The 13,371-nt window shown below is 49.0% G+C and overlaps 3 protein-coding genes across 3 annotated transcripts; 2 read left to right on the forward strand and 1 right to left on the reverse strand.

Annotated features, from left to right (window-relative positions):
• Positions 1 to 43: 43 nt before the first annotated feature.
• P174DRAFT_508512 (uncharacterized protein) lies at positions 44 to 1,846 on the reverse strand (the record flags this gene model as incomplete). The annotated part of the gene is made up of 2 exons (XM_024831467.1): positions 44 to 1,664; positions 1,765 to 1,846. 2 exons carry the CDS (start codon positions 1,844 to 1,846, stop codon positions 355 to 357), a joined length of 1,392 nt encoding a protein of 463 aa, XP_024686793.1. The 3' UTR covers positions 44 to 354.
• A 256-nt stretch (positions 1,847 to 2,102) lies between these two features.
• Positions 2,103 to 4,620, forward strand: P174DRAFT_499907 (GTPase-activating protein GYP6; the record flags this gene model as incomplete). The annotated part of the gene is made up of 7 exons (XM_024830937.1): positions 2,103 to 2,190; positions 2,241 to 2,358; positions 2,412 to 2,570; positions 2,643 to 3,160; positions 3,226 to 3,368; positions 3,429 to 4,331; positions 4,520 to 4,620. Exons 1-7 carry the CDS (start codon positions 2,168 to 2,170, stop codon positions 4,618 to 4,620), a joined length of 1,965 nt encoding a protein of 654 aa, XP_024686794.1. The 5' UTR covers positions 2,103 to 2,167.
• Positions 4,621 to 7,190: 2,570 nt separating this feature from the next.
• On the forward strand, positions 7,191 to 10,243 carry P174DRAFT_362137 (serine/threonine-protein kinase; the record flags this gene model as incomplete). The annotated part of the gene is made up of 2 exons (XM_024821834.1): positions 7,191 to 9,912; positions 9,975 to 10,243. 2 exons carry the CDS (start codon positions 7,191 to 7,193, stop codon positions 10,241 to 10,243), a joined length of 2,991 nt encoding a protein of 996 aa, XP_024686795.1.
• Between the last annotated feature and the right edge of the window lie 3,128 nt (positions 10,244 to 13,371).

Genomic DNA, 13,371 nt, shown 5'->3' on the forward strand with positions numbered 1-13,371 from the left:
ATCTTGAACCACCTCTTTCATCCTGAAGAAATCAGCGTGTTCAGTCGAACATACCTAAAGTTCATTATTTACAAGATCCCTTCTGTTTTGAAGACAGGACGGTCTTATCTCTGTTATCGGAGTACATACCGAGCTAGACTAGCCCCAAATAATATGTCAGCTTGAGCAATTAACTATCGTGAGTTTGCAGTGAAACGTCTGATGTATGTCACATACACTGCACTGCGAACACAAAGAAATAATATGGCGCAAAGAAAGATTTGCCATCAAGTAAGGCGTCCAAAAACCGCGCTAACAAGCTGCAAATCCTAGAAACTCGGAGTATGCATTCTAATCATGGTCTGTATGGCATTATTATCGTTGAGCTAGAAGGCCCATGTTCTTTTCCCAAAAGCCTTTGCACTCGCTATGGCCCCAGTGCTCAACCCACCATTCTCCGAAGCTGTCTTGCACGTCCTCATCGATTTTTGGCAGTCTCTCGTCACGCTTCAGCCCGCAAAGGGCGCAAGCATGAGGTGCTTTGATGGCTCCCTGGGCCGCGGTAGCTGTTACTACACGAGCATTTTCTGCAATGGCCTGGATCGGTTGCCTTCCGGATGCCTGGATCACAGAATTGAAGAGCGCGGCTTGATCACGCCACATTGCGAGGATGTCAACAGCCTCCTGTTGTTCCTTGATGCTCTCGTTCTTGTTTACGGTACTGAGTTTCATTCCGCCTGGCTTCCCTGAACGTGCGGGGCCTATTCGCATGCTTTGACTCAATATTGTATCTCGTTTCCACCGCAGAGTGCGACCAGCAACTACTCGTGCAACCACTTTCAAAGTGCAGAGCATAAGGGATGCGGCGGTCTCGACCTGGTCTTCCTGTTGCAGACCTCTTCTCGCCTTGGTAGCTTCTTCACGAAGTCGCTCAAAAATCCTGGGAAATAACTCCAAGAGAACAGACGGTGGGGGTATGTTTGTAGGACGGATCTGAGATTCGGATACCTTTTCTCCAGGCATAGTAAAATTAGAAGACGTAAGGACGCCTGTCCCAGCCTGCGGGGTTTTGCCCTGAGGACTCCTCGATCCGGAAGAGCTTTGGAGCTTCACTGGCTTGATCTCTGCAGGTGGCCCATCAATGAATTCACCCCAATCTTCAAACGAATCGTCCTGCGCAGGGTCGGGTACAGCAACGGGACCAACAGCCTTAATATGTGAACTAGGCTTATCAATCGACTGTCTGACAGCGGGCTTGCTGGTGTTTGGTAGTTTCGAGTCCGCAATTGATAGAGTATCCATCACGTCAAGCAGCGTAGGAGCATCCTTGGCTCTACTTTGACCATCCCGTAGACCATCCTGCTGTTGAAAGCGTGCTGGCGGCCGGTTTTTGCCTATCGCTGACTCTGCAGATTCAAATTCGCCCCAGTCCTCGTCCTCATCTTCATCACCAGGCATAGGCTCCAAAGTAGCGTCAAATAACACGTTACTTCCATCGCCATAGTCCTGCAACTTTGGAAAATCCGTATTCGAGGCTAATACAAACTGGTTTTCTGGCGCCTGTGATTGTTTTATATGTGACGAGGAGGCCAGATCTTGAACATCGGTTTGAAAATTAGATGAGACCACATCTTCTAATACGTCCAAATCGGGGATCAGCGAGTGTGCTTGTGACCCGGCCGCCGCTGATGTGAGACATTTGAAGGCTGCGCAGATGGTGCCTTGTATCCAAATTCGGCGAATAAGTCTGCGGACATTGAAATAGAAGGCGAGAATAACAGTCACTCCGTAGGTTCAGAGATTCCGTGTGAGCAGGTGGAATGCTTTCAACTCTCAGTTGAACTCCGATAATGTCGAAAAATGTCATCCGTGCCAGTCATAATCTGCTGTCCAACCTACCAGAATCTCTATGGTGCAAATCCGCTTCTCGAGTCTATACAGATATTATAGATCATTGCGTGGTTTCGGATAAGAGGGCGAGGATTTGGAGGGTCTTGAGGCGACCATAACGATCATGAAGAAGTAAAGCGCACTTGCATATGGCGGGGACCACCGCCCGCCACTAAACAATGATCGCCCAAAACCTAAGGCTCCATTCATCTGATCCGATCCGCATCACTTGACAATCCACCCCCCGTCATCGCAAGTCTGCTCATTCAGACATCGCTGCTGAAAGCCCTATGGAGAGATGAGAACCCTTTCGGATACAAGGTACAATTGCCTGTAACGCCAGGGGAAAAGACTTGCTAATGGTTCTCTAGACAGAGATGGAATACCCTGTTTCGCGACAATGCTACGCCCTCCGCCCTCCGAGATGCGATCAAATCAGAACAAGGAGACAAGTTATGCAATGACGGATTGAGGTCTGTCTGCTGGAAGGCATGCAGCTACGGCACTGGGCACCACAGTCAATTTAGCTTACCTGCCTGCAGGCGTTCCTTCTGTTCGACGATCTCAATCGCTCACAATGGCCACGAAGGACATCCGAGTCGCGGGACGCATATACCGCGCTGAAAGCGCACTATCTGAAATACATTGAGCATCCAGATGATTTACCGTCAACAATCGACCCACTAGCGGATGATGCAGAGGTATGCTACTTCTAGTCTGCTACCGTGGCTTGTCATTGCTCGCACATCTGACCCTGTGTTTGCTGCAAAAAGTCTCCCTGGCAAACTCTACGACAAGATGAGCAGATGAGAGCGGATATATCCCAGGATGTTGATCGATGCTTACAAGAGAATTTCTTCTTCCGTGAACCCGCCACCAAGGCGAAAATGATTGACATTCTGTTTATCTATGCAAAGTTGAACCCGGATCTTGGTTATCGACAAGGCATGCATGAGCTATTGGCGCCTATTCTGTGGGTTATTCACGGGGATGCGGTTGATGGGCAGGTGCTCGAAGAGTCCTCAGCTAAGGAAGAGGGCGATGATTTGATGCTGCAGCTGCTCAACGCTGACTATGTTGAGCACGACTCTTTCGCCTTGTTTTGCTCCGTAATGCAAACTACTCGAGTGTATTATGAGCATAACAAGGAACGCTCTGCCAACGGTCAGATGGATGAGATACCTATCGTCAACCAGTGTCAGCACATTCATCAGAATCTCCTGACGACAACAGACCTCGAGTTAGCCGATCATCTACAAGCGCTGGAAATTCTACCTCAAATCTTCCTCACGTAAGTGCACCAGGATGAGCACGTCTATTTGTTCAGCTGAAAAGGCTTGCTAATTTTTCGGGTAGTCGGTGGATGCGCCTGTTATTTGGTCGTGAATTTCCCTTCCAAGATGTACTTTCCTTGTGGGATCTCCTCTTTGCAGAGGGATTACGGTCGGAGCTTATAGAGTTCACATGTGTTGCAATGCTCCTACGCATTCGGTGGCAATGTACGTCTGATACGATCCATCATTTATATCCTTGTCGCTTGGTATGCTGATACACCTTAGTATTGAGTGCCGGATATTCGAGCGCTCTGACGACATTACTTCGCTATCCTTCCCCGCAACCGCACTCACCACAGGCTTTTGTGCACGATGGCCTGTATCTGGAGCAAAATCCCACGCCAGAAAGAGGCAGATTTCTCATCTCGAAATACTCGGGAAAGCCACCCGATCCTACCAAGACGCTCGATAGATCAGGTGAAAGATTCCTTTCGCTGAGACGGTTCCACTTGCGTAACGACTCCAAAGAGGACAGCCAAACAAGCTCTCCGTCGAGATCACCCGCGAGGAGTAGTCCCAAGAGCTTCGAAGGTCTACTCCAGGATTTCTCCGAAGGTCTTCAGCGACGTACTGAATCATGGGGTGTAGCCAAAGCAGTACGAGGTGCAGTCAGCGAGGCTAGGAGAAACATGCAGGCGATGCAGCCGGAGAGACTCCCGCGTACTGCCCTGTATGATAGCACGCCATCCGCGGTGCATAGAAGGAATTTGTCAAAATCTGAGGAGCCAGAAAGGGTGATCAATCTCAAAACTCAGATACAGACCTTGGAGGAACGAAACAAATCACTGGCCAAGACGCTCAGTCAAGCTCTGAACGACATACGGACTCAACTGATGAAAGCAGAAGATCTCAAAACTACGACTGCGGACGCCCTGAGACAAGCTCTCGCGCAGATTCAGTCGGTTCAAACATGCCTGGAAGACCCTTCCAAGGCTTTGATCACTGTTGCCGGACGTGAAAATGCGGCTAATGATACCTCTCTGAATGTCCCTTCTGAGCCTCCAATATCCATGGACAAGGAGGTCCAAGACGGAGGGGCAAAAGAAGGGCAGCAAGCCCCGAGCGATCCTGGGAGGCCATCCGTCTCATCTGCCGCAGTGGAGAATAAGCTTCATAAGTTGCCGTCAAGTAAGAAAGTGCCTTCGTCACTGCCACTAAGGCCGGCAGCTCGCCCATCTCTGGTAGATTCCGAGTTCTCTTGGATGCTTGGTGGTAGCCGGCATCTTTCCAGTTTTGTCAGCCCGGCCTCGGTACCGCCGGAGGAGACTCGATACGGTGACACAAGGAACAAACCCCTACACTGTTCGGCAATGGAGCCGATGAACAGCAACGCTCTCAGGATGAGGTCGATGGTCTCGCGTTGCGCAGTCTTGGAGGCGCCAAGGTTCAAGCTCAAGGAAGCGACAGCACGTATTAGGAGGATGGCTTGCCATCGGCGACACTGCCGACCTTCATTTCCTTGAATCCGATGCGTGATATGGAGTGGTCGGTTGAAGTATAATAGAACCTAGCACAGCTTACATTATACAATGTCATATTACAATACTCCTCAAATGAGAGCAAGGGTCCGTTCTGAGAGTAAGTCTACTGTGTGGACGAAGTCAGACCGTAGATCTCCAGATTGCGTCGATTGGGCTTTCATGTGTGCCAATCATAAGGATAGTTCACAGCTACCTTAGTCTGCAAGCCCAATCTATAAGGGTCTCTCTGGAGTGGCCCTGAAATTTCCAACCGACCCACTGTTAATAAGGGAAAGAGAGAAGTGTACTTTTCTATGGAGTAGGCTGATCACAAGATCACAACATGAGGGGTCAACCATTGTTGTCGAAAGGTGTATGGAGGGGTGAAGGAAATGGAACCGGATTCCACCTTCAAATGAAGGCAAACACTACCTGATGTTATTGGGAGCCGCTCTATGGCGTGGACTGGTATAACCTTAAGGACTCCATACCGGGGGAACTGCCACATTATACATCACCATTGATTGTTTTGTTCTTCAGGTATTTACATACTATCTACATCTACTCCGTAGAGAGAGAGAGAGAGAGAGAGAGAGAGAGAGAGAGAGAGAGAATTGAATCTCCGTAGACATATCCTACCCAGGTTCCAGTATGCCTGATTGATAAATCTTTCTACAGCATCTTGGTTAGTTCTTACTAACTGTCAGCCCTTTCAAGTTTCACTCCTACCGTCAACTACATAGTTACAACCTCATATCTATGCTCTATGTTGCTAATTCCCCCATGATCCTGGCATACCAGTTCTACCCCACGTGCAAGACTAAAAACAGGCTAAAGAAAACACTGTGCTCCATATGTTTCAATTGGTCCATACAATGAAAGAGAAGCCCAACAATCAAAGGACGTCATTGCCTTCTCCAGCATAGATGGATGATCCTACTTATGTGCCTAAGACCCTAAGCACATCCATAGTCTCCACAACGATAAAAACAACAAAAAGGCCGTGGTTTATATCCATCAACTAGACTAATACTAAGGTGCTACTCCCGCTTGTCTTTCCCATCCTTTCCATCTCATCACATCTCTCCGCCTTTCTGTCCGCTCTCTTCAGGCTCTTGGATAGCCTTTGTCTTTTCTTCTTTCTCTTTCAAGTTCTGGCATTTGTCCACCTAAACGTGGATACATCTACCTTCTGTCATCAGTCAATGACGAGAACAAAAGCGTAGGTATTTTTAAGTCCTCAATGAGACGTTAGATTTGTCTACCATACCGTTGAGCTCCGCGTGCTACGGCAACGTATACCTGGTGGTGGTGCCTGTGACCTACGAGGCAGCTGCCCTCTAGAATTTACTCTTTTCGCACTCAGTCCGCTGATCGCTTATTCTTCATTCAGACGGCAGACGACCTTCTTTTAGAGGAGACAATTACTATTCCATGCACTTGTGCTGCAATTTCGAATAATTGGAAAAAGGGGGGTCGGTTTATCGATTGCACTTGTTGGTCCCTGCGCGCCCGCCGACCAGAAAAAAAAGGGAAACACACCTCAGAAACCGGAGTCCGCGACCCAACTTCCTGCCTGCAGGCCACAAATGTCGAATATCCATCTCATGTAGCATTATTATATCGGGTTTTCTTTTCTCTTCCTCTTCCATCCCCTTCAGTGCTCGGGCTTTTGCGATTTGGGCTCTTCTCCGCCCGATCCGATCGTTATCGCGGGTCGTTACATCGTTGTTTCTTCGGCCATTATGAGCAATACATCATACAACTCCGATGGTTAGTCATGCGCTCTTCCCTTTGCCTTGATGTCCATGAGTCCTCCGTTCTTTCTCCCCTCGCTGCCCCACCCTTTCATGTGTCAGTTGTGCTTCAATAGTATCTGTTGCTTGTGACATGGAGCTAGCTATCCATCGGTCGAGTGATCAAGCCTGCTGCGAATAACAACTAGAGCTTCCACAACCGGCACTCTTGGCCCTGAAAGGATAAGAGTAGAAAGTGAGGAAGCAGAGCAAGGAAAGGCGCGTAGGAGGCGGAGACGGGAACGAGCGCGCTTATCGTCTGATACGTCGCGAAACAACGGTTAACGTCTCTAAAACTATAGGTGACCCGAGCCCTTTGTCGTCCCCCTTGGGACCACTTTCAGAATCCCCCGAATCCGGATCTTTCATGGGAGGGTTTTCCTTACAGCGTGATGAACCGATGAAGCTTTCGGTCGATAGCCTTTCCTCTGGATATGATCTCTCGAGGTAAGAAATGAGAAAAGCAGCAGTTGACGGATCCCCTTGCATTCCGAAGAATGTTGCATGTGATGGTGCAGAAACAGCGGTACTGAGATCAAATCTTTATATACTGCAGATCCTCTCTGCTCGAGCACGAGCATGGACTAGGCCCATCGGGGTTGGACCGTATACGCCAACCACCTTCACGAACTTTGAATCTCCCGAACAGATCTACCTCGTCGATTGTTCCCTTATCGCCCCAAAGCAACACTCCTTCTCGTCGATCCAGCACGGCCTCGAAACCCAGTCTCATGCGCATATCCTCAAATGACAGCATCAGCACGTTGGAAGACCTCCATCGCTTCCCGCTGGAGTCGTTACATTCGTTTTCCTTTGCTCAGCAATCCGACGAATTACTCAACAGTCGTCATAACATTCTGAAACGATCCATAGATTTTATGCGTGACCGTTTCGGCTGGTCCGGCAGCAATCCCGCCATTGCCAACGCGCAGGCTCGCATGGCTGGCGATGCGGAGGCACAAAGTATGGTAGAGCTCATGTCCAAAACAAGTATTGCGGGGAAGGACGACAGGCACAATTATGCTGGTTTGTCGCTTGGCCCGTTGACGAGCCCTGCAGATGTGGACAGCAGCAATATTTTTGATCAAGCTTTCACTGGACCTGGAGGCTCTGCGACTGAGATCAAGGCGACGCGACAAGGACATGATGCGAGTGGAGGGAATCTTTTATCCACTGGAAACATACCTCACCAAAGAAGGGAGATGAAGTCCGCTCCTTCCTCCAGGCGCGTAAGCTTAAAACGTACATACACGGATGCCAGCTCTGTCTGCTCCCGGAACAAGCTGATGGAGAATCTAGCACAACCGTACTCTACTGCGGACTCTGTTACATCTGCCAGTTCTTCGATCTTGGGCCCGGGCTTCCCCGTTCCCGCCTTACATACCCATAGCAGCAAATGGAATCCCATCTCACAAGCCGTCTTTAGGACCGAGTCGCAAGCGCCATGGACGATATTGGCTGCCAATGACCTGTCGTGTCTCGTATTTGGTGTCACACAATCGGAGCTCCGCAGGCTGAGTATCCTAGAGGTCGTACAACGGGACCATCGACAGTGGCTTGAATCCAAATTGCGAGACCCCACAACTAGCGCCGCAGCGAAGCTCCAATCTTTGGCGGAGAGATCACAAATCCGACCGGTCCACCCAAAATCTATGGGGATGGGCAATGGTGTCACCGCGCAACTCCTCAGTAAGCCGCCTTCTCGAATGGTCAAATCCGGGCGAGCCCAGACCGATGACGGGTACGGCTCCAGCCAACGCAACTCGAGAAATCTGAATCATTCAGCTACAAAATCGCGAGGCGTCCTGCTATGTGGGGATGTTATACCTATTCAGAAGCGTAATGGAACGAAAGGTTCCGCCAGCGTCTGGGTTATGGAGAAACGCGGGGGCCTTATCTGGGTTCTTGAGGAAATACAGGAAAATGTCGCCTACATCTCCTGCGACGACTCCTGGACCATCACTGGTACCCGTGGGGAAACCGACAAGATCTGGGGCCAGGGCGTGGTGAAGCTTGGATCACATATCACAGACCTTCTCCCTCACTTGCCGAAGGATTGCCTTAAGGCTCCGCCCAGCAAAGGTATACCAAAACTTGCCGATACGAAATACTTTGCTGCCCGGGCTTCTGCTGAGATCTGTATCCCGGCTATTGTTGGAAAGGAAGAAGATCCACGCTGTCTCCGAGTATCCAGTTTCCCTCATGTTGCGGGCATGATGGTCCTGTCTTCGTCCACGTTAAAGGTGATTAGTTCTAATCCAGTGTTTTCGTCGGCCCTCTTCGGCCACGAGCGACCGGAGGGTATGCATGTCAACGACCTGATACCTGGCTTTGACACCCTGCTCAACGTGCTCAGCGAGGAGGAAAATTTGCCCTTGGTGGAGGGAGTGGTGATCTCTGAACCCAGCTTCCGAAGAGCACGGACACTTTCCATCCTCCGCGACGGTAAGGCGAACGTGGCTTCCGTGTTCCTGGAACCGATGGGCATCACTGCCGCCCATCGTGACGGGTCAACAATTGCCGTAGACGTTCAATTGCGCGTTGTGGAAAGCGAGACCTTCTTCCGTCAAAACCACAGTGAGGACATAGAAAGACATGACGAATCAGGTGATTATCAGGAAGATGCAATCGCCATAAAGGAACTTGTGTATGCTTTATGGGTCACCTATTCGAGAAAGATCCACTCAATAGGGCCGTCGGCAACCTTTCCTCCCCCACGACAACGGTCCGAGACGGCGAGCCCGTCTATTGCGCGCTCTCCCGGCGTCGAAAAGCCATCGCTGGAGCCTCAGATACCATCTTCTACGTTAAGTCAGCAACTCAGCGAAGCAGCATCGGAACCATTGACAGATCGGCCTGTCCAACCTGTCCCTGAGGTGAAGCATGCCAATGCTAAGGAAATTCAGAAGAAACGAACAATTGCGGATTATGTGATACTCGAGGAGATGGGACAAGGAGCGTACGGTGAAGTCAAACTCGCTCGCTTAAAGAAGAACCCGTCCAAGAAGGTCGTTTTGAAGTACGTCACAAAGAAGCGGATTCTGGTGGACACCTGGACTCGCGACCGTCGGCTGGGGACAGTGCCTCTGGAGATTCACGTTCTCGACTACCTTCGGCGTGACGGCCTGAAGCACCCAAACATTGTTGAGATGGAGGGGTTCTTTGAAGATGATGTCAACTACTATATCGAAATGATGCCCCACGGTCTTCCGGGAATGGATCTTTTCGATTACATCGAACTCAAGGTGAATATGGATGAGGTCGAGTGCAGGAACATCTTCCGACAGGTGGTGGATGCTATCCATCATCTCCATACGAAAGCGCTGGTTGTTCATCGGGATATCAAAGACGAGAATGTGATTTTGGACGGCGAAGGCAGGATCAAAATCATCGACTTTGGAAGCGCTGCCTATATCAAGAATGGGCCTTTTGATGTCTTTGTGGGAACTATTGGTAAGTCCATCCCCATGCTGCTCCTAACGCTTATCGTCTAGTCTGACATATCCAACTTCTAGACTATGCCGCCCCGGAAGTACTGCAAGGCAAGTCTTACAGAGGCAAGGAGCAGGATATTTGGGCTCTCGGTATCCTTCTCTACACCATCGTCTACAAAGAAAACCCATTCTACAACATCGATGAGATCCTGGACCATCCGCTCCGGATACCATTCTTGCCGTTCTCGGAGGAATGCATTGATCTGATCAGGAAGATGCTTGATCGGGATGTTGACAACCGCTTGACGATCACGGAAGTTATGGAGCATCCATGGATGCTTGACAACTGAGCTACAACGCTTCCTGCACTTGCGATGCGCGGCGAAGTTCTTTTCTTTTGGATAACAGCTCGAACACACCTACGAATTAAGAATTCTATATACCGACATTTTTCGCTGGAAGAAATATGGCCGACCTGCTCTTATTACGATTTTCCTTTTATCTACCACACGTCCACAACCCTGCTTCTTGCCCACTTATGGTTTTTGTTTTTTTTTTCCTCCGCGCTTTTTGTTAATCACGAAACCCAATTTGCATGGCGTCGAAGATTTTTCCAAACGAAATGAATCGCAGTGGCTCTTGATGACAGGCAGGATGACAATAGAAGATGGAGTCACGAAGCTGTATGATATTGGTATTTCCTCAAGGCTGAAGGAGATAAGAAGCATCAAGGGGCAGAGGGTGGGAACAGAGAAGGTTTTTGGCGGAATGAGAGATGATGATGCATAGAGAAGTTGAGATACCCATCATCATAACTATTTACATGGCTTTTCTTCCTCGCTGCAAATATTCGTTTTTGTCTCCAAGTCCTGGATAGCATGGCGTAGCCCGGAGGCACATTAAATGAAGCAGCAATACGATAATTTAATGGATAGGCTTAGACATGCAACGAGAGATGAAATTGGTGAAATTCTTTGCGGAAGATCTATAGGCCTATTAGATTCCAAGGCGCACTATTTCATATGAAGCACCAAGCATATCAAAGCCATACTATTGGGATGGGCATGTTCATCCTTCCCTTTCCTTACCTACTCCGTACTGGCCCTAGTCTAGAGGTACTGCTCTCGATTAGCTGCGGGGCATCGCGGGGAAGTGAGACTATGTTCAGGCTAAGGAAGTTAGTCCCCTTAGGCCGCTTTTAGACCACCAGTCTTTGATATGGAGATATGGGGTTATCTACCAAGTATGGTGTCTGTGGTCTTCTGAAAATATACCAATCAGGAATCAACCCCCACACTTTACGGAGGAGGTACCTTTTCTACGGAGAGAGAATTTCCTTAGTTTGTCAATGCGCGTCGACTCTCTGTGGTTGGTTGTCCAGACTATGGTCAGTCTTGGCCCTTCTGTTCGGCCGGTGACTTGACTACAGGATCCGTATGGATCTAGTTAACTGTATCAGCCACCATTACATTGGGCCCGATGGATAGGCCGATAGGGAGCGGAGTGCTGTGGAATGCTCTCCAGACTTTCTAGGAACTAAACCACGCACTACGGAGTATGTAGGAACGCCGGCTAGTGCTTGATACTTGTGATGGGGCATGAGGGATATTAATAATAGGTACTCCGTAGGTAGTGAGTGAGCTATGTATTGTAAAGAACATGCGCATGTATCAATAACCCCTTGTAAGTGGCGTGGCGTGGCGTGATCAATAAATACCTTACAGTGACTCCGTCGTAAAAAGTGAGGCAAAAAGAGCCCAGAGCAGTATCCAGTGTACTTGGGTTATAGTTTGTTTGAATGAACACTCCAAGGTTTCTGACTCCATATTCAATGTACTACCGTCTAGAGTCACCGGGATTGCCGTCTCAGTACTAGTCGCCTCCAGTGATGGTCAGGAACGGAGAGACTGCGGGTGATTTTATTGGGCATTGAATTTGGATCCATGTGTGTGTGGGTGTGGCCGTAGATAGCCCGTACCAGTTGCAACTTGCCACTCGGTCGAAATGCCTTGGATCGTCTTTGTCTTTCGACTGGTGGTGGTTGTTTTCGGTTGAAATTTTTGGTTGATTGGTTGAATTTACGATTATCTGGATGGTGAGGACACTGACGGGACATTAACTTCTAGATGGTGACCTTTTGGTGGTCTCCTGTCACCCTGTGCTGGTGGCCTGTGCACTTTCATCGGTGATAGATGCTACTCTGTGAATAACAAAGTCTTTACCCTTTCTCTGAGCGCTGTCTCTTGAAATTCTATAAATGAGATTATAATATTATTTATGGCCATGTGCATATCCATGGCCATAATTTTTAAGAGAAGACGAAGTGATAGATGTGTGACAGTCAAGACGAGCCACTGGCGGACACTAAGTGGGGAGCCTAAGGATAACATCTGCCTATCGATAAATGATAAGGCCTGTGGGGTCTGATAATACTAACAAGTAATAGGTAGTTTGGTGGCGGAGAGACCTTGGATGCTCCCACATGTTTCTGACTCTCCGTATCAATATTACCATTATTGCTCACCAATATGGCTGCTTCAAAGAAGACATATTAACTTGACTGGGAGTAATGATAAGGAAGAGGATGGTAGATAGAGACTAAATGGGGGCTCAGCCGACACTGTTGCGATTGTCTGCTGACACTCCCCTAGATATGATAAGTTACTGTTGATAACAATGAACATACAATAGTAATTATTCGCTATCCATGGCCGTCTGACACGTTCGTTACTGGGCCTACCCACACCTCCCAAAATCTGACTGGATGTCTTAGTCTCCCCTCTTCTTCTCTGTAAGGGTAAGGCATCTCTTTTCTCCTTCTTCTTCCCCTTCTGTTTGTCGACATTCCCTCGATGTCACCCTAGGCCATAATAGACTTCCATCTCTCTTTTTTCTCTCTCTCATCCTTTTCTCACGAAACACCTGTGGGTGATGCCTAGGTGACGTTTGCTAAACTATCTTGACTACTTCGACCCAGAAGGTCTCTCCCCGGTCGATTCTCTGGCCAGCCCCGGGTTCCGCGGTTGACGGGGTCCATGGTACGCTTTATGACAGTCCCATAGCCGAGAAAACACCCCAACGACTGTCGCTTGACACTACCTACACCCAAACTCGACTTTCCTCCTCGCACTCTTACACCATCATACTCCCTTTTCTTTATTCAGCGTTTTTGAGCAGTGCTTCATCCCTAGAAAGGAGGGTGTTTGATTTGGGTCCCCTTGTCTTCAGAACGTGGTTGTGGCATTATTCGGGATTCTCTGGCTGTGTATAGTTGCGGAATGGTTTGCATCACCTCACTATGAGTTTCTAGGCCAATCTCGATTGCGGAAACCCCCCGCCTGTCGTCAGTTTCACGGCTTTCCCTATCTGTGCCTCAGGCCTTCTCACGAATCGTCTTGATTACATCCGTTCGCAAATAGGAAAAGTCCTTGCAGCACATCGCACCCTTCGACCAACCGTCGTACTTTGATTCCACAAT

Source organism: Aspergillus novofumigatus, assembly GCF_002847465.1.
Source record: "Aspergillus novofumigatus IBT 16806 chromosome Unknown P174scaffold_1, whole genome shotgun sequence".
Classification (NCBI taxonomy): domain Eukaryota; kingdom Fungi; phylum Ascomycota; class Eurotiomycetes; order Eurotiales; family Aspergillaceae; genus Aspergillus; species Aspergillus novofumigatus.